The sequence below is a fragment of the Aythya ferina genome, assembly GCF_964211825.1.
Source record: "Aythya ferina genome assembly, chromosome: 10".
NCBI classification, from domain to species: Eukaryota; Metazoa; Chordata; class Aves; order Anseriformes; family Anatidae; genus Aythya; species Aythya ferina.
The window spans coordinates 9,149,900-9,172,689 of NC_140306.1; the positions used below are offsets into that span (position 1 = coordinate 9,149,900).

Genomic DNA, 22,790 nt, shown 5'->3' on the forward strand with positions numbered 1-22,790 from the left:
AGGTCCACCACTGCTCCCAGGCCACCTCCTGCCCCTCAGGGGTCCCACGCGGGTCAGGCTTGTACACCCGCTGCTTTTCCTCCCAGTACTGCTGAGCCAGTTCCTGCCACAAGCCCAGTGTTCCAGCAGCAGCCCGACACGTACACGTGGATGCGTGTATTTAAAGATGCCAAGCAAAGCAGTTTTACCTATGGGAGCGCTTCCAGGCTGCTCTCATTAGTCAAGAAAGAGGAAAACAGCGTTGGGAGCAGGGAAAGCTGTGTGACCCCAGCCTCACAGTCGTTTCCTAAAATCTTCTTCCTACCACTACAGAGAAATGGAGATTCCAAAAAAAAAAAGTGTTTTCCAAACATCCACATGGCTCAGTGACTAACATGCTGCCCTTCTCCAATCTTTTGCCAACAGGAAGCCCACGATTACTGCCTGGCATTAACATTACCCTGATCTTACCCAAATCATTCTGCTTAACCACTTCCACACAGAGCCACTCTGAGGTGTTTTTTCCTCGCATTCCCCAAGATATACCTCAGCATTCCAGCCTTAGTTAAAAGGCCAGCATCAGCAGTTCAGAGCCTCATAGGTAATTTTGTCAGCATTCCTAGGTGCAAGTCACACTGCAAAGTATGTCAAAACACTTCACAATTGTTGTTTATTGGCCTTCCTAGTTATTAAAACAGAAAGCAGACAGAAGAAAAGGCTTTTGTGGAGACAAAATAGGAAACCAAGTGGTGCAATTAGAGATAAATATTAAAAAAAAAAAAAAATTGAGAGTCTTTGGCCAATATTAGGTAATACATTTTGTTTTCTCAAGAAAATCGTCTCCAAATTTCTGGCTCAGGGTAGCCAGCCTATTTTACAGATTTCTGCTCTGCATCTGTTTAATCCAACAGGCTTGAAAAGCCAACCATTATAAAGATCCAGTCACCTTCAGGTCACATCAACTGCGAGTTTGAAAGGGCTTTATTTTATAAGCATTAAAGAGAGGAAAGCCTAATTAAGCATGAATACAATCCCTGCTTAAGAAGGCCGGATTGCAACTATTTCTAATAAGAAGCTCTTTTAAGTGTTTATTTAGAAAATCTCCCATGTGAAAAGCAGCAACAAAATCGGGAAAGCTGCTCAGCTCGGGCACCTCTTCACTCCAGGGCAGAGTCCGTATTTACAGTTGCACAAGCTGCTGCTGAGCCCATCTGGTGCAGGAGCAGCGCCGGCGGTGTTTACCTGCGTTTGAGCACACGTGAGTGGGCGCACTGCACGGCTCCAAGCGCACCGCACTGCTCTGTAGTAGTGACTAAGCCATCCAACAAGTGAAAGCTATGAAGTAGGACAACTGCAGGAAAAAAAAAAAAATAGGACAGGCATTTACACGTAATGAAACGTACTGAACGAGAAAAGCTCTGGAGAGAGATGAAAGAAACGAGGGCATTTCAATACGCCGTACCACCCTGGCCTTCGTCAGAAAGGGGAAAATGTTCAGCATTTCTCAGGAAAGACTCAGTAGTCAATAAAAATACCTTAATTATACTGCAAGATTTTGTAGGAACCAATATTTTGCCTGCGGTCCTTGCAGGAGTTACGGATGCAATATAACTTGGTAAGTTCAGCCCTGGAAACCATAAGGGTAGAATATCTAAAATATATAAAGTCCTGTGGAAGAGCCACATACCCAAAACATCAAACGAGAGCTCTAATAGCTCCCTGTCCAAAGCCACCTCTAAAAGTAATTTCATGATATCTTTTTTCAAAGTGAAGGCAACCTTATAGAGATTGAGCTCCTTATAAAGCAGATGTGCAAAGTCCTTTACAAGCTTTTAAAATATATTCTAAAGTTCTAGAAACATATGGCTCCATTTTTCGTAGCACAGAAAAGCATATAGGAAATAATGTAGGAAAAAATATAAGTGCTTTTTTCAACATGTTTTTTTTAAAGCTAAAAGCTATGAGTGTCAACGTTCATCATCGCTTAAGGAAAATGAAAAATTCTGAAAGTATGTTACAAGAGGGATTTATTTCAGCTGTTCATTTCCAAATGCCTTTCAGACAAGGATGTACTGTAGCAAAATTGGCTGTTTCACTACTTCAATTTCAACATGAAATGCATGAAAAAGGAAAATTGCTTTGGAAGAGAATTAAGGAATGTTCAGAAGTACGTGTATTACTCACTAGTGGTTTTACTACTTTGAAGTGCTCTAAGACTTGTATGTACACATTTGCGGTTCATAATACAGCGTATGTCTAGGTTTTAGTGGAAGAACGCAGCATCCTATTTTAAGACTTACACAGAAAGCCACTTTTAAACAGTGAACACACAGCGGAAAGACTGCACTACAAAGCAATTTCAACATTGAACAAGTATTAAAGCTGTAGTGCTGAGGATGCCTCTGTTGTCAGGGCACAACATTCAGCATTTAGATGAGACACTTGAAATGGTTTCATACAGCGGATGTAATTCCACTCCTAAAGACAACAAATGCAGCAGCAACAAAACAACTTCATTTTCTGCAAAATGGCTGGTACACAGACCTACCGAGAGCACTGAACCGTGCCTGTGAGGTGCCCAACACGCTCCTGGAAGTTGTACAGCTATCCTCGTGTCTTATTCCGTGCTAATGATGTGATTAAAGCACAGAGAAGGAGATGCAATGAAGCTGATGGGGGTCTGCCTATGTATTTTAAATCTATTTAGTGAGATACCATTGGAATGTGTTTGCAATATAAATTTATTTGGCTTTCAAAATGAAACGTACTCTATAAACACTGCACTATACAATTATTCGCATGTAAGCGCACATTCCAACAAAAGTCAGAATGCTTGTAACACATGTAACCAGGAAAACAACTTTTGTAGAAAAGAAAAGGCATCACTTTCATTTTCAGTTATCACCTGAAATAAGCATGCAGAAAGAAACACTCTGCTGACAATATCTTTGTTGCAACACAAAGGCACGGAGATTACACACCAGCTCAGATACACTAACCCAAGTAAGAGCTTCTCAGCTCTTCTCACTTGGAAATAAACATGAAGAGCTTGTGAGCAAACCAGAAATGTTTGCAGCTGCTTTCCTAAAAATCTAGAAACAAAACATACCAGGGGATCTGCATGCTCTTACTAAGCAAAAAGTACAAATCTCTAAAAGAGTATTTTGAATACTGGCTTTGTCCCTTCTTAGGTTTCTGGGGAGTTCAGGTACTATGTAGTAGTTTCAGGTTTGGTTTTCAGTTTTATTTTTTTACTTTCACCTTCATTGCCGGGAAACAGAAACTCAATTTCTGCCAAGTACAGCCCCTCAGTTATTCCGTTTACATTCACCCCGTCTGTTGTATTGAATCTCAACAGAAACTGCTTAGAACAATAGGCCAGCAAACTATTCATTTGACACAAGCTTTGGTCTTCTGGGTGGTATTTCACCACGTCTATGGAGCTTTTCCTGAAATTCTTTGCCTTTTCCTCAGCTGGTTATTCAGAAAACTGGCTGCTTTCAACACCTGTAGAGAGTTTACTGTGACAAACGAACTAGTAATAATGTAAAGGTGCATCTAATCTGGGCCTACATCATCGTCATGTGAATGCTTTTATAAGCAGTGATATATAGGAAAAAATCATAAATGCAAACTTCAAGCAATTCTTTCAGCATTAAGAAGGATTATAAAATTTTAATACATACTGCTGACAAAAGAATATGAAACGTATTCCTGGATGCCCTTGTATTTCAGCTTTAGAACAGGTCTGGCATATGAAGACCTAGTTTTCCAAACATTCATTTGGGATGAAGAACTGTATAGATCTATGCCTTGTTAAGAAATCACTTGGAGGCGGGGTGAGGGACAACCCCAAAAAGCACTGAGATAAAGACAACCTACTTCCTTGCAACTATAACATAATAAAATGTAATATAGTTCTAATGCCCCACAGAAAAACTTCAACATATACCCCCTATTTCTTAGAAAGGATTCATTTATACACCACTTCAAACACAAGGATCTACTTCCATGACTTATTTAAACCAGGCAAGTTCAAATCGTGGACAGCATTGCCCACTAATAAACAAATTATTCAGATACCAGGGACATAGGATGAAATGTCCAAAATGACAAAATACTCCACTTACATCAAATGAGAAACCAAGTCTCTGTTATGGCTTCCTGTATTTTGTTATCCCACACTGTCTCTATACAAGCCATCTGTGCTACAGACACTTCAAACCATCTTTCAACTATCAACAGGGCTTCTGCAGTAAAACAAACAATTACTAATAGATGTATCGTAGAGACAGATTTTAAATCAAAAGGCACAGTGCTTCAGCATTCTGTTATTAACAAAAGATCAGAACGAATCAGTAGAGATTTTTTTCTGAACATCCATTAGTAACAGAATACAGGGATGAAAGGCGGGGGGTGGAGGCAACATTTGCTACCAAACTCACCCAGACAAGGCAACACACACAGAGTCTGGATTGAAAATCTACTTCCAAGTACTCATTCTAAAAGAATTTCGTGCCTTTTTTTTTTTTTTTTTTCCTAACCAGAGTCACGCAAACCGAAAGAACATGAAAAGCTACTGTCATTTGCACTCGTGAAGCAGCGTAATAAGCCACAACACAAACCAAGTTAACGATGAGGCTGTAATACAGGCTGCTAACTGGGGAATATCAGATGTTACACAGCTTCTCGCACATCTTGGCACATATGCCCCTCAGCCACTGAAACAGGTAAAAAGTCTTAGGCTTGCCAGAGAATAAACCCGATCGGTTTTATTTATAATAGGGGTTACAACAATCGAGAGCCGCGGCCCACTAGATTCACAAGATGTTCTAGAAGATATTTCAAATGTGATTTCTGTTCAGAGGAAGACTGGGATATGAGTAAGTGTGAGATCTTCATGTACAAGAGAGCCCCCCCACACTGCAATACTTCCCGAGTGCAGACTGCTTATAGGAAAGCTATTTAATAAAACAATCTTCAGATTAGTTATATACCCCATGGTGAATCTACAATTATTGTCATTCAGGTCGAGAACATTTAAGAGCATTCACCAGCTGAAAGGAACCAGTAAAGGGATCAACAAGGCAGGAATGCCGTGCAAAGGGCAGGAGGAACACCCTCTCTCCACCTAAAACCAGCTTCCTACCGGTGTACCTGCTGCCGTAGTGCCCCTGGCCTCCTTCTTAGCCCGGCATCCCCGCTCTGAGCTAAAGGCAGGGCTCAGAAGTGCCAGCCCGCTCTCTCTCTGATTCCCTATCGCAGTACTGCTTGCTCGCACTGTAACTAAGCCCAGTCTTTAAGGTGGAAAAATAACTGCAAACAGGAGGTTATGAAATTTGGATTATTACTGCAAGCTCAAAGACGGTACAATTCTCATGAAGGTGGCATGCGTGTGTACCGCACATCCCAGAATTAACCTGTGACACAAAGTCACAAGAGGGCTGGTTCTGCTGGCTCCCTGTGACACAGAGCACAAGCTTTGGGGACACCCCTGCAGCTCGGCAGCCCCACTACAGCGGCACCAAGCAAAAGTAACTTCATCTTGGCTACTGAGATGGGGCAGCGAGCACCCATCTCTGCTCCAAACGTGGTGATGGATCCCACAGCAAGCAGAAATTACGGACACTTATTTAATCAGTCCCACGGGGCGAGGCCTCTCTCAGGGCAGATGAGACCCCGAGGCGACACGAAGCCCACCGCCAGTGGACCCATTTCACAGAAGGGACAAGCAGGGCAAGCAGCAGCAGCACCAGCAGCCCCCTACCCCACAGCCCCACCGGAGGGGCTCCCCGGGGGGCTGCCCCCTCACTCCCCGCTGTCCCAGAGCCCCCTCTCGACCTCCCCACACCCCCCAGACCCGCCGGGCCCCCCCCATCTCCCCGCTCCCTGCCCACCCCGGGCTGCCCCCGACCCCTCCGGGCCTGCTGCCGGGGACCCGCCCGGCCCGGCCCCAGCTCCCCCCGCTCCCTCTCGGCGCTCACCCCCGGTTCTCCCGGTGCCTCTCCGGTTCCCCCCTCGGCTCCCCGCTTCCCTCCCGCCTCCCCCGCGGCCCTGCCGGCCGCCGCTCACCGTGTGGGAGTGCAGGCTCTGGCTCGCCTCGATCTGCGCTGTCAGCGGCACCGTGTCGTCCAGCAGCACCTTGCCGGCCGGCGGCTTCTCCATGAAAGCCATGCCGCGGAGGGCAGCGGGGGACCCGGCGGCGTCTCCACCGCCGCCGCCGCCGCCAACCTGCTCCCCTTCCCGGCCAGCTCCCGGCGCTGTCAACACGGCAGCTCCGCGCCGCCCCGCCGGGCCTTAGCGCCGCCGCCCGCCCGCCCTGGGGCCGCCCGGCCGCCAGGGGGAGCCGCCATGGCCGGCCGCGGCACGCAGCCATGGCGCTCCTCCCCCGGCACGCTGAGGGGGCTGCCCGCTGAGGGAGCCCCTCCACAGCTCGGAAGGATTCGGTATCGGCTGCAGGGTTCATTTGCAAAAATCACAGAATCACAGAATTTGTGACAAAAATGTGACTGGGAAATGTGGTCAATGTGAATGGCACAGCTTAACTTTCCTTGTAGCACCATCCCAAATGTATTTCAATAGCATGTAGGGAACCTGCTGCCCCTTTTGGCTTTTTACGCTGCATGCAGAAATTAACCTCACTTCAAATGTTGTAAGTGTTACGGAGAGTATGTAAGAGTACATGAGCTAGGAGTAATATGTAAGAGTACAAAGGTAGGGTTTGTCGCACGCTTCGAACAGTTGGCACAAACAGCCTCGATCTCCCTTCTGCAGCTCCACGCTGACAGGAAAATGGCTGTGTGTGGTGATGAAGCAGTTAAATCGCAGCCTGGAACAGCGAGCTTGTTTGACTCTTCCCAAACTTCTCCGTCTGCCGTTACCCTGGAGGTCAGATACAGATTTAATTATTGCCTCAACCTCCCGCCTACTGTCTCACCCCCAGATTTGATTCATTCTGGTAATAGGCATTAACTTCACAACTGGAGAAGTAGATGAACAAAAACGAGTGAGAAGTACATGCCTGATTTGAAGCAGTGCTTTGTACAGCAAAAATGTTATCAGGCAGTGACCTGAGGCAGAAGAAAAAGCAGCAGGAAGTGAATCAACTCACAGACAAAAGATAAGGAAAGCCCTAAGTACTGGTTCCTTGTTATGAACAGGCCAAGCCCTGTGCTTTGAGAACAGCAACAAAATTTTAGTCAGCCTAAATGTTACAACCACTGTCACTTGCAGCTGCCCCTCCCTATGATCCAGCCTCATTTAACACCTGAGGTTTGTTGTTGCATTAAGGTTGTATTTGACATCACACCTAGACAGTATAGCTGTTTTACCAGTAGCCTTCATCACGCTGTTTGAGGACAAACTTTCTTTTCATAGCAAACAACTTTTGAGGTTATTTGTATCAATGCAGAATGCACTGCTGCAGAGAAAACGAGGGGGTAATGTGCAGCCAGAAAATGAGTCACCAACTGAAAAGAGCCTGTACGTTTACTACCATGGTCATCATCATTCCTCATAAAGTATTTCAAGCGCTGCATCTTTAAGCTTTATCAGAAAGAGTATGTTGTTTATATTATGGCTGGCTACTGCTAATTTGCTGAGCCAAAGGCTTTATTAGTTAATGCATTGCAAAAGAGCACTGCAATGTCAGCTAGAGGTTCAACGCAGATTACATGAAGCAATCTTGCAGTACATGTGTATCAGCACCTCCACCTGTCTGTTCTGCTTGTTAAAAGCACAGAACTGTCCCTTCTTACCTGCGTTTGTTACCAATATAACTATTTTGTAAAATAGTTTTAATGTGTTTTAACTGGGCTAATATGAAGTGCAGCCTTGATGAAAGGAATAGCCTCAACATAAGCTCCATCACTCTAGACCTTCCACTGTAGCATTGCAATGGCTTGTCTAAAAGTGCCACATCTGTAAGGCAGAAGTGCCTAGTTCAACTGGTTTCCGTGTGATAGTACACAGAAAAATTAAAAGCTGTAAGTCTCTTAATGCAGTTACCACCAGAATTGAGGTTCTGTATAGTCTTTGGAAGATTCTGAAGGTTTTCTGTTGCAAATGTACCGGATTACGAGATGTCATGTAAACAGACAGTCAAAACCAAGCATGTATTTTTGCCTTTACTGTGAAGTAGCATAAGATCAACAGCTCTAACTTTCTGACACCATGACTTTCACCATCCCTTCCATAACAGTCTTTTCACTTTCTTTGACTTTACATGATACTGAAATGTGTGCAACAGAGCTCTTCAGTCGTTTAACTTCTGCTGCAGCTGTGACTTCTTCTCCAATATACAAAGGAGCTGGAAATCGGATCTCCTGAGAAAGAAATACACAACCTTGACCGGGCATTTTAGTACCCAGAACTGCAGAAATAAGTCCATTGATCAAAACTCCATGTACAATAATTCTCCCAAACCTAGATTTCTTTGCAAAATCTTCATCTAAATGCAGAGGGTTTGTGTCACCTGTTAAATCAGAAAAAGTAACAACATCTTTCTGTGTAAAAGCTTTAGTAAGTTCAGCTTTGTCTCCAACTTTTACATGTAAACTCTGAAGTAAAGAACATCCAAGCAGAGAGCTTGTAACTGCCAGCTTTGTCAAGGCTCTTTGTCGGAGATCCCCTCTAGAAATTCCACACCTGCAGAGCAGCAGCATCTTCTTACAATCAAACCAACAACTGCATTCAGTCCAAGACTAGTTCTCTACTGTTCCCAGATAATGCAAGAAGAAATGGAGATGTCTAGTTTGGGGGAAAAAAAAAAAGCATTAAAAAAAAATAAATGCACTCATAATTGAAAACACTAAACATTTCCCTTTTAAATAAAAGATTTTAAAGTTAGAGCTATGACTAAACAGAATTTTGGTTAGTCATGGCTTCAGAGACTAAGAATTCTTGGAACTCATTTTATTAAGCAGTATCCTCAGGAAAAAAAAGTTCTGGAGGTGCACATTTATGCACACATTTTAAAATGAAGTGAGTCAACATTAACTATTGAAAAGGGTAGAAATGGGGTAAGGAAGTAAAGGATTGGGCCAAGATGTAGGCGAAGAACAACGTTTTCCAGAAATTATTTTTTCACAGATATATTAATATCAATGTTTCTCATTGGAATGAAGCCATGAAGTGATGAGACAGCTGCTACTGTCAGATTTTACAAAATTCAGTGTAGGAAAACAATTGCTTAAACACAGGCCTATAGACCTGCACTGAAAAGCATTTCACTCCCAAATCAAGATGTTCTTGCAAGTAGGCCACCTGTCTGCGTGCTCAACTAGCCAGGCGATCACACAGCAAGAGCTGACATTTGGGGAAGCCATCCAGCCTACCTGCAGCACTCGAAAGGCACACCTTCTGTTCTGGTAGAAGCCCAGCAACGTTAGAGCACTCCACAGCTTGACAAAGCCACTAAATGAAAGTAATACAAACGATTTATTAATAAAATTTGTTTTTCTGTTTTCCTGCAGCATAAACATCTTAAAGAGTATGTTACATAAAGAGTAATGAAACCTTAAAAGAGTTTAACAGCAGGTAATTCCATCAATGAGTGCTAGTAGCAACACTGTGCCATAAAGGGTTATTGTAATGACTGCAATATAGCAGATGCTTACTGTTACCTTGTCAAACTCACTTTACTGGCCCTGTTTTTAAGTTCCTTCTGGGCCTTTAAGCACCTTCTTCCCCTAAATCACTCACAGCTGTCTTCATTTAAATCTGGCAACCATTCACATCTTTACCATAGAAAGACACTTAATGCCACTTATTTCAGTAGTGCTTAGTTCCTACCAGACCATTCTGTTTTAAAGCAGGAATCATACGTGGATACATCTGGCTTTAAAGTCTTAGTGAATTTTAACTTATTTTCTGCATGCTCCATGCAGGTAGCTGCAAGTTAGCCTTAACTCTTCAGAGACCACTCGCAGACCGAGAGCTCTGCTTTTTTAGTGAAAAATATTTTCATGACTGTATCTAAAGTGTGTACACACTGCACCTTACCTGCTAACAACTCTTAATATTGCAGAGAGAGTTTTCTCCTCATATGTTAAGACATCAACAGGCAAAGCTGCTCCAACCTACATAAAGATAAGTTGTTAGGTATCATTGTATGCTCTTACAGCGGTTTATAACCAAGAGATTTCACTGTCAGCACATGCCTTTGGGAAAGTTATGCTCAAATCCCACAAGAATTTCAGCTACACCACCCCTCGCTCCCTGCAGCACCGCTCTGACAGAAGCCAGTTGGGTTCCACAACACAGCTGCGGGCCCCAAACACAGCCTGCCTCATCTGAAGCCACCCAGCAACCACAAAAAGAGGGCGGGTATAGTACTTAGGGCTCCCCCACCCACTTTGTTCCCTTCCCCTACTCCTCCTCACGAAGCCCCCCAAGCACAACCCTCCCCGTGCCGACTTCCAGGGCCGGGCAGGCCGGAGCTGTAGGACAAAGGCACAACCCTAGAAGCACGGGGAGCAGGAGTAGGACCTTCCCCCAGCACCAGCCACCCCGTCCCGTCCCCTCGCACCTCTCCGTGCAGCTCCTTCAGCGCCGCCACCACCAGCTGCTTCAGCTGCGCGGCGTTGGGCCGTGCCCCGCCGTCGGGCAGCTCCCTGCGGGGAAGCAGAGGATAGGGCCGGTTAGAGGGGAGCGCAGGGGGGACGGGGAGGGATGGGAGGCGGGGAAGGGGCCACGCACAGGCGGACACGCAGGTAGTGGTGCCCCGCCGCGCTCCTCAGCACCCGCCGCTCGAAGGTGGCCGGCGGCGGCTCCGCTCTCGCCATGCGCCCCGTCATGGCGGCGCCCGCCCGCCCCTACGGCGGCCCCGCGGAGCCAAGGCCGTCGCCATGGCGACGAGGCGGGCTGAGGCAACGGGGAGGCACAGAATCATGGTTTTGAAGTGTTTTCTAACTTTTATCTGATTCAGCCGTCCCCCTGCCACCAGTGTCACCCACTAAAGCATGGCCTCCGGGCCGAAACGAGCGGTCCCGGAGCTAGGGGAGCAGGCGGTGGTAAACGCCTGAGACCTGCATAGATGCTTGTGGTTGATCTGAAAAACTGTGAGAAAATCAGCAGAAAGGGTAGAAGTTCCTTTACTTTGCAAAAAAACTGCCCAAGGCGAAGTAACGTCCTGAGCCTAAGAATTTCACAGATTCTTCCTTCTTTTAAATAACATTCATCCAAGAATTAACACTCAGCTGGCAGGGTAACACTGCAGTAACCTACACTTCAGATAGGGTCTGCCACACCAGAAAGTATTTGTCATCAAGCTAACCAGTCTGTGTAAAGGTACCTACTGCTGATAGGGCACAAATCAGGAGACAACACCTTTAGGTCAACTACAGCCTTGGGTGATTTGAAGGAGGTATTCATATGAGAAGGCAATACATCTCACAATAGGCTGCCAAAACAACCTATTCTGTCTTCCAGACAGATCTTTTGAATGCTTAATCAGTATCTTACCTGCTATAGCCTATAACCTATAATAGCAGGCCTGTCCTAGTCAATATGGGATCATTCCTCCTCAATAAAATCTTCTGTAGGACTGAAGATTCCCTGCACTCTTGCCCTCAGTCCTCCTTTCCTGAGGAAAGAATCCCAGTTCTTCTTTGTCCTTCTGTAAAACATGACATTTTCTAGATCCTTGTTCATCATTCTGTTGCCTTCTAGCCCCTTCACATGTCAATATCTTCCTTTAGGGCCCAAACCTGAAGTTCTGTATTGCGGCAGACGCTTTCTCATGATGAGCACCACAATCCACCTGGACTACACTCCCAGACTCATTTAAAAACTCTACAAGAAATACTAAATGCTTAGAAATAAAGCTTAAGCAAAAGCAAATGTTGAATGTTATGAATGTTAACAGATAATTTCACACAAACCAATTTTTTTTTCAAATTATTAGTTTGGTTTAAAAAGCAGCTTGCCACATAAAATTCAGTAGCTGTAAGTGCAGGCCAGCAAGAGATCTCTAGTGTTCCTCCTAGGAACAGAGAACCAGTTAGCACAGCACTCAAATAATATTTCTACAATAATGTGGCAAACAGGTCAGAGCAGCCAGTTTTATTTGGAGCAATAATCTTGACAGTATTTTGTATTATTTTTTAAGATATTAGTAAAATTTTGTCATCGAAGAGCAAAAAGTGGTGGTCAGATAACATACAAATCTGTTTTGGTTATTGCAATAGTGTGAGTGCTGTTCTCCATCAGGCTTTGATAACACAAGCACCAGAAACTCAGGCGCTCCAGGAAAATCCAGTTAGCTGCTGTAAAGCCTGCTCCTGCTGTAAGCGCTGTGGGGGGTTGTGTCAGCTGCAGTAAACAATAAAGAGCACACACAGGATTGTACCAGGAAGGCTGGACACAACATGTCAGTTTTTTATTAACCAAAAGTGAAGCTGAATCCAAGTGGTTTAACTTGTTAAAACCATATGCTTATACGTCAGATATTTTTTTTTCATGTTAACACTGTACTGCAAGAACCAAACTTTGCAGCTATTCATCCTTTGAGAATCAAATACTAAGTGTAAAATGAATTAAAATAAGGGTCCCTCAATGAATCAATTAAAAATATTTAACTCAAAAGAACAGACCAATTTTAAGAACTGTCTTATGAAATTCTCCCACGTGAAAGACTTTTAAAGCACTTGGAGCCTTGAGGTAGCAACTTTATGCAGAATTTAATTCCCCTTCTGCCCCACAGAGCAGAGGAAAATTAGTAATGCATTATTAGCTCCAGCCAGCTAAGCGGAGTTGAGTGTTCTCCCATGAGGTTAGTGACTTTCTTCCACCTTGAAATAGCAGTGTAGTGCTGCAGACAATCAGGAGAAAATCCACAAGGAAGGCCTCTTGAAATAAAATATATGGTTAGAAAGAAGTGAAAATAATCAGCAATAACTGTAACAACAAAAATTATCTGGAGTGAAAAAAAAACAGTGTTTGTATTTTGGCAACACTAGTTTACAAATACAAGTCATGAACAAGCGTCCATTTTCAGCCAACAGAAAAGAAAGAATGGAAGTGACATTCAAAGGTTGTTTTTTTTTTTTCCCTCTGTGCAAAATTGCACAGTTTTGTTTTCTTGTCTAAAAGAGAGCATTTTTGCCCCACTTTTTTTTTTTACATTGTGAAACCTGTGCTGTGACATTAAGTAGAAATACCATATGCCAGGATATTCGACCACTGAAAGCTCCTCTCACTGACCTCACAACAATCACAAGCAGGAAATCAGAAATGAGACTTTTTCCTCCAAGTCTCAAAGACACTATCCTCTTTACCCACTTTGCTGCTGAGTTCTTTTATTAAAAACTAGATCTTTCTCCACTGTCAGAGAATCCACAGAAGATTTACTGAACACTGAGCAGTAACAACAAAAAAACCTGTGCTCATTCTCCCCAGCATTTGTGAGAACAGTCATAGAGAAAACGAATAAGCTTAGACAACAATGCAGGCAGAACTTCATGACCAGGCACCTCACTCCACTCCTTGGTCTTCGTATCACCCCTTGCATGTTTTCAGATTTAGCTCATTGCTGGTGCTGTTTGGCTATCCAGATACCTGGCTATGTTGAGCATCTTACTAGAAGCTTCTATCACTCACTACCTTCATGTTCCAAATTTGTCCAGAACATGTTGGTTAAACCAGACCAAACTAGTCATGCACATTGCAAACTAGAACAGTTTACATGGACCAGCCTTCTTAAAGGTCATTCTGCTTCAGCTGAAGGTCAGGTTGCCTCTCTATGCCACTGAACAATGTCACAGATCCTGGATGCAGGATGTTATTGCCCAGTATGCCTTTGCTTCAAGGAATCTAGAGAAAGATAAAACTTCAAAAGTTTGTTCAAATCCTCCCTTCCAGGCAGAATTACCTTACAAATCTAACATTGGTCTTGCTTGGGTGTTGTTGGTTTTTTTTTGGTTAAACTTCAAAACAATTGCCAATGTTTGCATGTGCTGAGGTATTCAGTCCTGTCCTGCAGAGAACCAAAGAAGCGGAATCCATCTGTAAGGCAGCCCAACCTGCCAGGCTCCTCCAGATAAAGGAGAGGATATGACAGTCACAAGCTGGCTTTAGAGAGACTTCTGTCTTTGAAGCCAAAGTATCAGTGTAAGGGCCTGATGAGTGTTTTTTTCTTTTTTTTTTTTCCCCTCTCTTTTTTATTTGTCTTAAAAAAAATAAAAATCTGTAATTAAAAGAACTATATTGTCTTTGGTGTAAAACCTCAGAAGCACAAACAAAGTACCTGCTGCTTCTTTGGCTGTAACTTATAACAAAAAAAGAAAAAAAAAAAAAAAGAAGAAAGAAAGAAAAGAAATCCAGCCCAGGAAAGCAAGGGCAATTCACTGTTCTAAAATACATGCAGTTAGAACAGCCACTACACATTACAACCAGAACTTTAATATGGAAACACCTTGTTCAGTGGTGCCCATTACAAATCATTTGCATCATATAAAAATATGACTCCAATTACAGTTACGGGACAATAGCCAAACTTATCAAGTTTCCATCTTACGCATATTGCAGGAACTGGGACGTCCTAATCAATTTAGGGAAAAAAGATTTATCACTCAGAAATCAACTTGCAGCTAAGTATCTTGTGCCTTAGAGAAATGTCCACTGTCATAACTAGAAACAGGAATTCAACATTAGCATCCTTCTGCTCTTGCTCAGATGGCCATGAATAAAAAGAGAAGGTTCTGTTAGATTAACATCCACAATTAAAATACCATAATCCCCATAAAAACACCACTAAGTTTTTTGTGAGCTGCAGAAGAATGCAAATTCAAAGGGTCACTAGATTTATTACCCACGAATTCAATGATTTACTATATATATTCCATTTCACACCGTAAAAATGTTCTTCTTATGGTCTGATTCTTATTTAGATAGTACTTTGATAAAATCTCAGCTGTATACCAATTAAGTTCATTAAAGCTGTAGAAATAGAATCTACCTAGAAAATGCTGCAAATTTAACAGGTATTTTAGATAAACATCATTAGCTTAGCTATCATCTAATCCAAAAGATCCCTCAGGTACACCAACTGCCTAGTTAGCAAAGACATTTGCTTTGCAAAGTCCAATGTTACCAACTTTTCAAAAGTTTTTAAAATCAACATGGCATTTGGAAGCCAAGTGGACTCGAAGTGTCCAATAAAGTTAGAATACCGTGATTTATTATTTTTTTTTCCGGGGAGGAGCTCCTATAAATAAGTACAGAAGTAGCTTTCCTTTAAATTACATAACATTCACCTCCTTAAAAAGTTTTAAAACTGACCCAGACAACAGCACCCTGGCAAATCTAGCAGTATAAAGGATCTCCATAAGCCGAAGGTGGCCATCTATTGTGATCTCACCACAATAAAATCCACCTGATGTCAGAAACGAGGAGCAAATTTGGGGAGATGACAACTATGACACCTTCCAGCCATTTGATCTGAACTCACTGCACACTTTTTGGGAAGCGTGGAGCAAAACAATTTTCTTTGCTGCTCAGAACACACTTGAAATTTAGTAATGCTTCATTTTCTGCATTTTGCTGCTAAGCAGACTCTCACCTGTGTCCCCAGCTCAGTTTACTTGGTTTAAAGAGCTATAGTACCTGCATCTTCCAGCAGGTAGAAGAAAACTTCAGTGCCACCTTATTAACCAGCTCCACTGATATTTTAACTTCAAACCCAGATGCTACAATTAAAAGCAAATTTGACATTGTGTAAGGAAAACAATATAAGAAGACAATAAGCCTACACAAGGCTTATATTCCACAGGTTGCCTCTGCAGAATAGGCAACCTCCCACCACAAAATCTGATCTGAAAATTTATCACAACGGGAATACCAGGAGGAAGGAGGCTTCTGTATCTTGTATACTTTGGATTTCATATCAGGCACTTGAACTGTTGAACAGATGCCATTCTGAACCAAGTAAGTGAACTCAGGGTTAGAATCATCTTTAATCTAGGTCTAATAATGAAGTATCAGCAGCAAAGTGGAGGCAGGGAGCGAGCAATCCATCTGTGCTGAGACTTGCTTATGGTTTTTAAAATGCCCAAGAAGACAGCAGCAGTAACTGTTCCGTAGTGTCCGTTTTCCTTGTGAGTTGTGTTGCTGATAGGAGGCTTTTCTGTGTCTTGAACTAAGAAGGCATTGAGGTACCCTGTGCCTAATTCCCTGGATCCAACAGGTCCATGCTAGAGCCAAACATTGCCACCAGCTGCTCCTCATAATGCGTTATATTCCTCTTCATAATATTCATGCAGGGTCCAAGCAACCTCTCAAATGCTTGCACATCCATGACTGCAAAGAACAGAAGTGAAAAGAAGATTGTTTATCAAAAAAGACACCACATACCAACCTAGTTTTTGATCTCAGAACACAGACCTTCTGTCTAATCCATTTGGTTCTGCGGCTCCAACAACAGCCACATAAGCAAATCCTATCTCTGACTTCTCTCTGTCCTGTTGCTTGGAGAAACAAGATTAATGAAATACACACCTGACCTATACACACCATGTAGGCACTAACAGATCACCTGGAAGCTGTGACAATCTCTATATAAGAAGCTGATGCTGAAGTCTGGAGTCTTGGTGCAAGTTCCCCCTTTCAAAGGGCACAGACCATACAAGCAGGGAAAACAGAGCCTGCTGGGCAGTTATCCCCACCCACCTGAAACTAAAGGTCTGAGCAGAAGATAGTGGCACTTCTCAAACCTCATCATGGAAACCCACTCCAGGCCAATGCTCTTAGCTTCTAGCATCTGACCACAAGGTACCAAATACTGGCCAGGTTGTGAATACCTGCTCTGTCAGGGGTAGTCCACAAAACAAAGACCAAAAGAGAGTAATTAGAATCATAGAACATCTGCTTACCTAAACATTTGACCTCCCCAACAGCATAGGCAGACGCTGCCCTGGGTTTGTTGGTAACAAGTGCAAGCTCTCCAAAATACTGTCCTCTGTGACACCGAGCAATCTCCACTTCTTGGTTAGCTTCCTTACTCGTCATAGTCTGTAAAACAGTGCATTTTAATTATTCACATGCAGTTCTGTCTTTCTACAAGGCTCAAGTTAATCCTGGATATCCTGGGGATGTGCAACTGCTCACTGGTTTAGAGCTTTTAAACCAGCAGTCCCCAAATCATTCCCTGTACTGGTAGAATACCCTGACAGAACGTTCAACTACAAGTTTGATAAGAAAAGTGTATGCCGGCCCACAAGTTTTGAGATTGGCAGATACTCACAGTTACAGCTTTGGGAACTGCTATTACATTCACGTAACACAGGTACAAAGTTTTATCATGGACGAGACTTTGCTCCCTAAGGACTGCTCCAAGCTGTACAGAGATTCATTCAAATGCCAATGGCTATGTCATCACCGGAGATAAAATGCCCCAGCTTAGTTAGCTGTAGTTTGCTATAACCAAGCATTTCCACGCCTAAGGCCAGCGAGAGTACATTAGGTCAGTTTGCAGAGGAGCAGATACAAGCGAAAGACCTTCCAACTTTAGCAAACTGACTTCTGGCCACTTCAAAAGAGAGATAAGGATTTACAACCTACATCACATAAGTGACAATGATAAATATCATTAAAAAATCAATCTTAAAATAAGTTAGGTTTTTGCACACTGCTCACATTAATTGATCAAACCAGGGATTAATCTAAAGCTTGATCACCCAATTTGAACTTACCTTGCTTTTAATCATGATTTTTACTTCACCAGATTCTACAATGTAAAAGGAATCTGCTTTATCACCCTGTGAAGAAAAGATAAAACATTATTTTGTTTGTTTGTTTACTGTAAAAGTATATATAAAGTGATATTAAAGCACTCATTCTGAAGTACGCTTTGTGCAGAGATCTGCTGGAATTGAGTAACACTCAAATTCTTAAAGCATTAAAAGATGACTGGTTATGCAAATATATCAGAGGAAATCACAGGGGAAGAAACTATTAGTACACATCCTTCAGTGACAGGGGAGGTAGAAAGGAAAGAAGCAAACAGGGTTGACAATACACAGCAAAATCACTTAAGTGCACACAAGTCTTCTGCTACTGATGAAAATAACCAGAAGTTAGTGAAACTAACTTGGGCCTAGGATTTTCAGAAGCAAATTTTATAAAACATCAAGTCAGTGACCACATTTCTAGATGTCAGTAGGAAGAAGGATCCATTAAACTAAGTATGAGCTCAACCAATTCTAGCTAAAATAGTGTGATCAGCAGAATCCAGAATAGCTGTACTTGAGGAGCATTAACATAGAAAGGAAGAGGAGGACAGTTTACAGGAAACCACATCCACAATGCAAGCCATCTACATCAGGAATGACGCAACAGCCATAGAAAGGTTGTGAGAAAAATAAGGAATGAAGCACTTAACGGCATCCTGCCATTACATGAAAATAAGTCACACCAGGAAAGTGGGAGAACCTCCAAATTGGTAGCCATTGTATATCAAATTCTATAAGGATATGCTAAGGTGTTGCTGAATAACTGAGCATTAAGTAAAAAACTTCTGTTTTAGTCAAACTCAGCTGTTTCTATGAAAAGGTCCTATGACTATACCTAGACTTCAGTAAGGCCTCTGACACCATCTCCAAAAAGATCCTCACAGAGAAGCTACTGAAATGTGAGCTGGATGAGAGAAAAGGGGTTCATGGTATTGGTACAACTGCTGTAACGGAAGAGCTAGCAGTCTTTCCTAGGCATAACATTTCATCATCTTTAGCAGTGTATCACCATCACCCCAAACAATCCAGACTATTAATCCTACTTGTATTTATTTATTTATTTTTTTACAGCTAATTACATCCTTGTGCTTAATTCACTTATTACAAAGATTAAAACCAACTGCACAACTGGAGGCTGATTTATAAGCTTTGATTTTTCTGAGAGTCCAGTTTTCTCAGGTTCTTAAGCAACAAGATTTTCAGCTTACAAAACTGAGCAGCTTTTTGGAAAGAAGTAATTTGGTTGTATTCGCTTATCAGCAAACTAATGTTTTCTACATTCAGTGTTATCTGACATTCAAGGTAATTAAGATCAACTATTCAAGACATTATCAAAGAGTCACACTCCATTTATAAAACAAGACAATTTACGGTCAAAAGCCTACTATTTCTGGTAGGCCAAGGACTTTCTTGCATTAACTCCTATTTGAACTAGAGCACTTTCTTAAAATAAGTAAATATACAAAGCAATTTCCAGCAAAACTTGATGCAAAATTCTGGTGTTTCATTGGTAAAAATATCCCAAAAAGTTATTTCTGTCACATAGCTTCAGCTTGAATTTGTCCAGCTTCACGTTCCACCAATCTGGCCTTGATCTATTATAGCAAACAAAACATATCAACAACCAGAGACTGTCAGTTGAAGTCAGACTACAACATTGATATACTCTTTTTAAGAGCATTAGGAAAAGAGTGGTTTAACTAACTTTGACAGTTTCATAGTACAGTTAACTCTGTTGAGTCCAACTAGTAAAATATTCCCAGTGAGTTCATTTAGTTTTATTCAAATCATGCTCCTGTTAATTTGTTTGATTTTGCAGTTTAGTCAGACCTAGAAATTAGAGATGTTTTTACTATGTGCTTGTGCCTCCTTGTTTAATCTGGTCACAGATGCCTATAAAAGGTATAGCTGGGAATGGAAAATAGCTTTCATGGAAAATTACATAGACAGGCTTACTTTCAGCTTAAGGCACACTCCTCTGGAAACCTTGCAAAGACCATTTATGAAAAACAAGTGGACACAAGGAGAAAAAACAGAAGCTAAAGTAATAGAATAAATACATAGTGAAAGACTCAGTGGTCCTTCCCCAGATATTCAAAAACTGGTTAAACAAAGAGAAGGTTAAGGTTTAAGGCAAAATCTGGTATGGCCCACCTGAAGTTTGTTTAAAGAAAAAATAAGTGATGCCAAGTTGATTCAATTAACATGATTGTATAAGTAAGTTCCACATAGTAAAAGAAGAAGAGATGAGAGAATGATAAATGGGAATTTAGACTCCAAGTACCTGAGCAATGATACGTTCCCCATCTTGATACACTTTCTCTCCTATAACATCCACAATTTTCATTCGCTCTGATGCCTAGAACAAAGAGGAGAATTAAGCAAAATTATCTGTCTGCTACAGTACAACTCTAGTAAACTTTGTAACTCAGAACTGAAGAAGCATTCACTAGACACACACACACAGAGAGAATCTGGGTACTGAAAAATGCAGCACACAATGATTTTCTTAAATTGCCCAACAGTTTTCAAGACTACCATAATCACTCCTAGATTAGTGAGAGGAAGCAGTGATCTGAAGACGACACTGGGTCTAAATTGTGAGCAGGCATTGCAACAGGATGCCCAGCAGCAAGGTCAGGAGGTACTAATCTGACATGCAGTGAAACATGCCTAAGCCTTCACAAACAGGAAGGGAGAAAGGACAGTTAAATTTATCTCCAGTGTTTCCTGCTTCTCATCCAGCATACCACAAAGCATCGTTATTTGTACATTTTCAGAGTGAAAAAGTATTCAGAAAGGAAGAAAATCTTAAACAGTTAAAAATGAATACCTTAACAGATGATTCAGTTTTAATCCATTCATTTCACAAATGCACTTCAATCTAACCCATGTTTGAGAAACTGTTAATTCTGATCCACACATGATTCAACTGCAGTGTGTCATGCAAAAAGCCATCCAGTGCTAATGAGTTACTTTTCTATATCCTTAAATATTCATGAGTCATCTTGCTCAAAAGTCACATTGATTGAACTAGTTTAAGCCAGCCATCGAAGAAGATGTTATGCAATTCACCCCTTCCATAGCTATCGGCATATGTCCAAACTAATATATATTAGAGGTTGCTGTTCACACCTATCATTTTGTAATTTTCTCTTAAGAAGATTAAAAGATGTTCTGAAATACAAAATATCAATGCTAACAAAGAAATCTAAGTTGTGGTATAAGGCAAAGGCAGAAGCATACCAATGTTCAAAGCAGTTTGGTATGGCTACAAAACCCTTCTGAAAACACAGTATGAACACAGCTTAAAAGTGACTACACATCATTCCTAAAATCATGTATCATACACATCAACGTAACACGTGTCAGCTCTGCCTGGTCATTTTGTTCCCAGGCAGCAGTGCTTTCTTTAGCCTGTTCTTAGTTTAACTCCTGAATATGGGTTAAGGTTTAAGGCAAGATCTGGTGTGGCCCACAGCTATGAAATTAAAACCATTCACAGTCAACAAAAGGCCAGATTTTTCAGTGATTGTACCATTACTTCAGTATCACACCCTCAAACAGAACAGAAGTTGTGAGTCCCAGTTTTCACTTTAATGCACATTCTCTGTTTTATATTTTGTTTTTAAATCTTTATACAGATTAAGATAAAAATTGTCTATTGTGAACAAAGGATATGAAAAAAAATATTGCACAACTTCAACAACATAAATTCAGTTGTACAGAAAATGGGACATTAAAGCAGCTCTTAAAAATCTGTAAGCAAAACTGACACAGATTTCTGATATAGCAGAAACACTGACTGCAACGATAATGCTAGTGCAAGAATCTGATATCTCCGAGAGTCTTTACCTCCAGGGATTTAAGAAGCGGCACTGATTCAATAAATAACTCATACGTCTTCCTCTTCTTTGCATTGTTTTTCAATATAATTCTTTTGAATGTCACTCGATCCTGCAAGAAACAGCACAAATTATTCCTCTCAACTAAAATGCTTATTGATTAAAGAATTAACAAACATTAACTAAACAGTGTAAGAAACATTGGATATGAGAGTCAGGCTATTAAATTGGCACCATGGCACCATATCCTTCGCAATGGTGATCCTAACAGCTCTTGTGGAAGTATTTACTATAATAACAAACTGAAAGACAGGGAGCTCTCAGACAAACTTGGTTCTTCTCAGATAAGACTTAAGAATTCCCCTTTTAGTCTATCTTGTACTGTTTTTCAGAGTTGAGTTTGTTTTCTTTTTTGATTGATTTTTATTATATCTTTTGTGCTTCCACAAAGAACAAAGAAATTATTCTCTTCTTGTTGATGCCATTGGAAATTGGAATTTGCAACACTTATTTGGTAAAGCAACTACAAGATTAAGTCTGAACGGGATTCTTCTGTCCTCAATTCAGATTTAGATCAGCACAAATAGCATCAAACAGCAACAGGCTTGATTTCCTCCTCCACCTTTAAGGATCCAAGAGGCAGCTTTTTGCAGAACTAGCTACTTCTGAACTTCTATCTGTCCACATGTACCATAAGCACCTTCTTGATGCAAAAACGCTTTGGTTTGCTTCTGAAGCCTAAATACTGGGCAAGATTTCCAGCCTGCTGCTCCACCACCTGCCCTGCTGACTCTCTTTTTTTCAGGCAGCAGTTAGTGCTGTACCAGCTCCATGGCCAGTGGGCGGCAGTACGTGCCTGAGTGAAGGCAAGCTCACCCAGCTAACTACATCTGTCTCAGTACCTGCAGTGGCAGACATGTTTGCGAGTTTATTGTCAGAGATCTTAATGAATTGCATGCAGAAAAGGCTGGGCTAAAATACCTGAGAACACTGCTGAGAAGGGGCACAAGAGAGCTGCAAATATACAGCACATCCAGGCTAAGGGGAAAGGCACTTGCCCACCAGTATTTTTGTTAGTGTTTGCATAACAGTAATGCTCACGGCCCATAAACGATGTGAGCATGAATGTAAAAATCAAAAATAAAGTCAGAAGAAAGGAGCAGAAATTGGGTCAGGAAAAAGGTCCCCCCAAATATATATATATATACATTTTAAATATACCACAGAATTAGCAGCAACA

The 22,790-nt window shown here is 41.8% G+C and overlaps 3 protein-coding genes across 12 annotated transcripts in view; all 3 read right to left on the minus strand.

The window, feature by feature from the left end:
- Positions 1-6,265, minus strand: part of PXK (PX domain containing serine/threonine kinase like) — a 35,420-nt gene extending 29,155 nt beyond the window's left edge. For 5 of the 9 annotated variants that reach the window (XM_084531006.1, XM_084531003.1, XM_084531002.1 and 2 more), the window contains exon 1: positions 6,052-6,265. In XM_084531006.1, coding sequence (XP_084387132.1) covers positions 6,052-6,153 — 102 coding nt within the window. In that variant the 5' untranslated portion in view covers positions 6,154-6,265. The remainder of the gene's footprint in view (positions 1-6,051) is intronic. The other 4 variants (XM_084530999.1, XM_084530996.1, XM_084531004.1 and 1 more) reach the window with 1 other exon arrangement.
- A 1,827-nt stretch (positions 6,266-8,092) lies between these two features.
- Positions 8,093-10,917, minus strand: LOC311442158 (ribonuclease P protein subunit p14-like). 2 transcript variants are annotated; one of them, XM_084531011.1, is made up of 5 exons: positions 10,678-10,917; positions 10,508-10,592; positions 9,982-10,058; positions 9,315-9,393; positions 8,093-8,727 (listed from the first exon to the last, which is right to left on the minus strand). In XM_084531011.1, exons 1-5 carry the CDS (start codon positions 10,773-10,775, stop codon positions 8,671-8,673), a joined length of 396 nt encoding a protein of 131 aa, XP_084387137.1. In that variant the 5' UTR covers positions 10,776-10,917; the 3' UTR covers positions 8,093-8,670. The 2 variants fall into 2 exon arrangements, with proteins under 2 accessions (XP_084387137.1, XP_084387136.1); XM_084531010.1 differs by lacking the exons at positions 9,982-10,058; positions 10,508-10,592; positions 10,678-10,917.
- Positions 10,918-12,322: 1,405 nt separating this feature from the next.
- PRKAR2A (protein kinase cAMP-dependent type II regulatory subunit alpha) overlaps positions 12,323-22,790 on the minus strand; it is a 56,599-nt gene continuing 46,131 nt past the window's right edge. Inside the window, exons 7-11 of the mRNA XM_084531008.1 lie at positions 21,561-21,662; positions 19,990-20,064; positions 17,667-17,732; positions 16,848-16,986; positions 12,323-16,275 (exon numbers count right to left, since the gene is read on the minus strand). Of these exons, the coding sequence (XP_084387134.1) occupies positions 16,142-16,275; positions 16,848-16,986; positions 17,667-17,732; positions 19,990-20,064; positions 21,561-21,662 (516 nt within the window). The 3' untranslated portion in view covers positions 12,323-16,141. The remainder of the gene's footprint in view (positions 16,276-16,847; positions 16,987-17,666; positions 17,733-19,989; positions 20,065-21,560; positions 21,663-22,790) is intronic.

What these genes read in the sequence shown, in the direction of transcription:
- LOC311442158 (XM_084531010.1), bottom strand. Translation starts at nt 8,642, where the DNA reads ATGCTGCTGCTCTGCAGGTGTGGAATTTCTAGAGGGGATCTCCGACAA.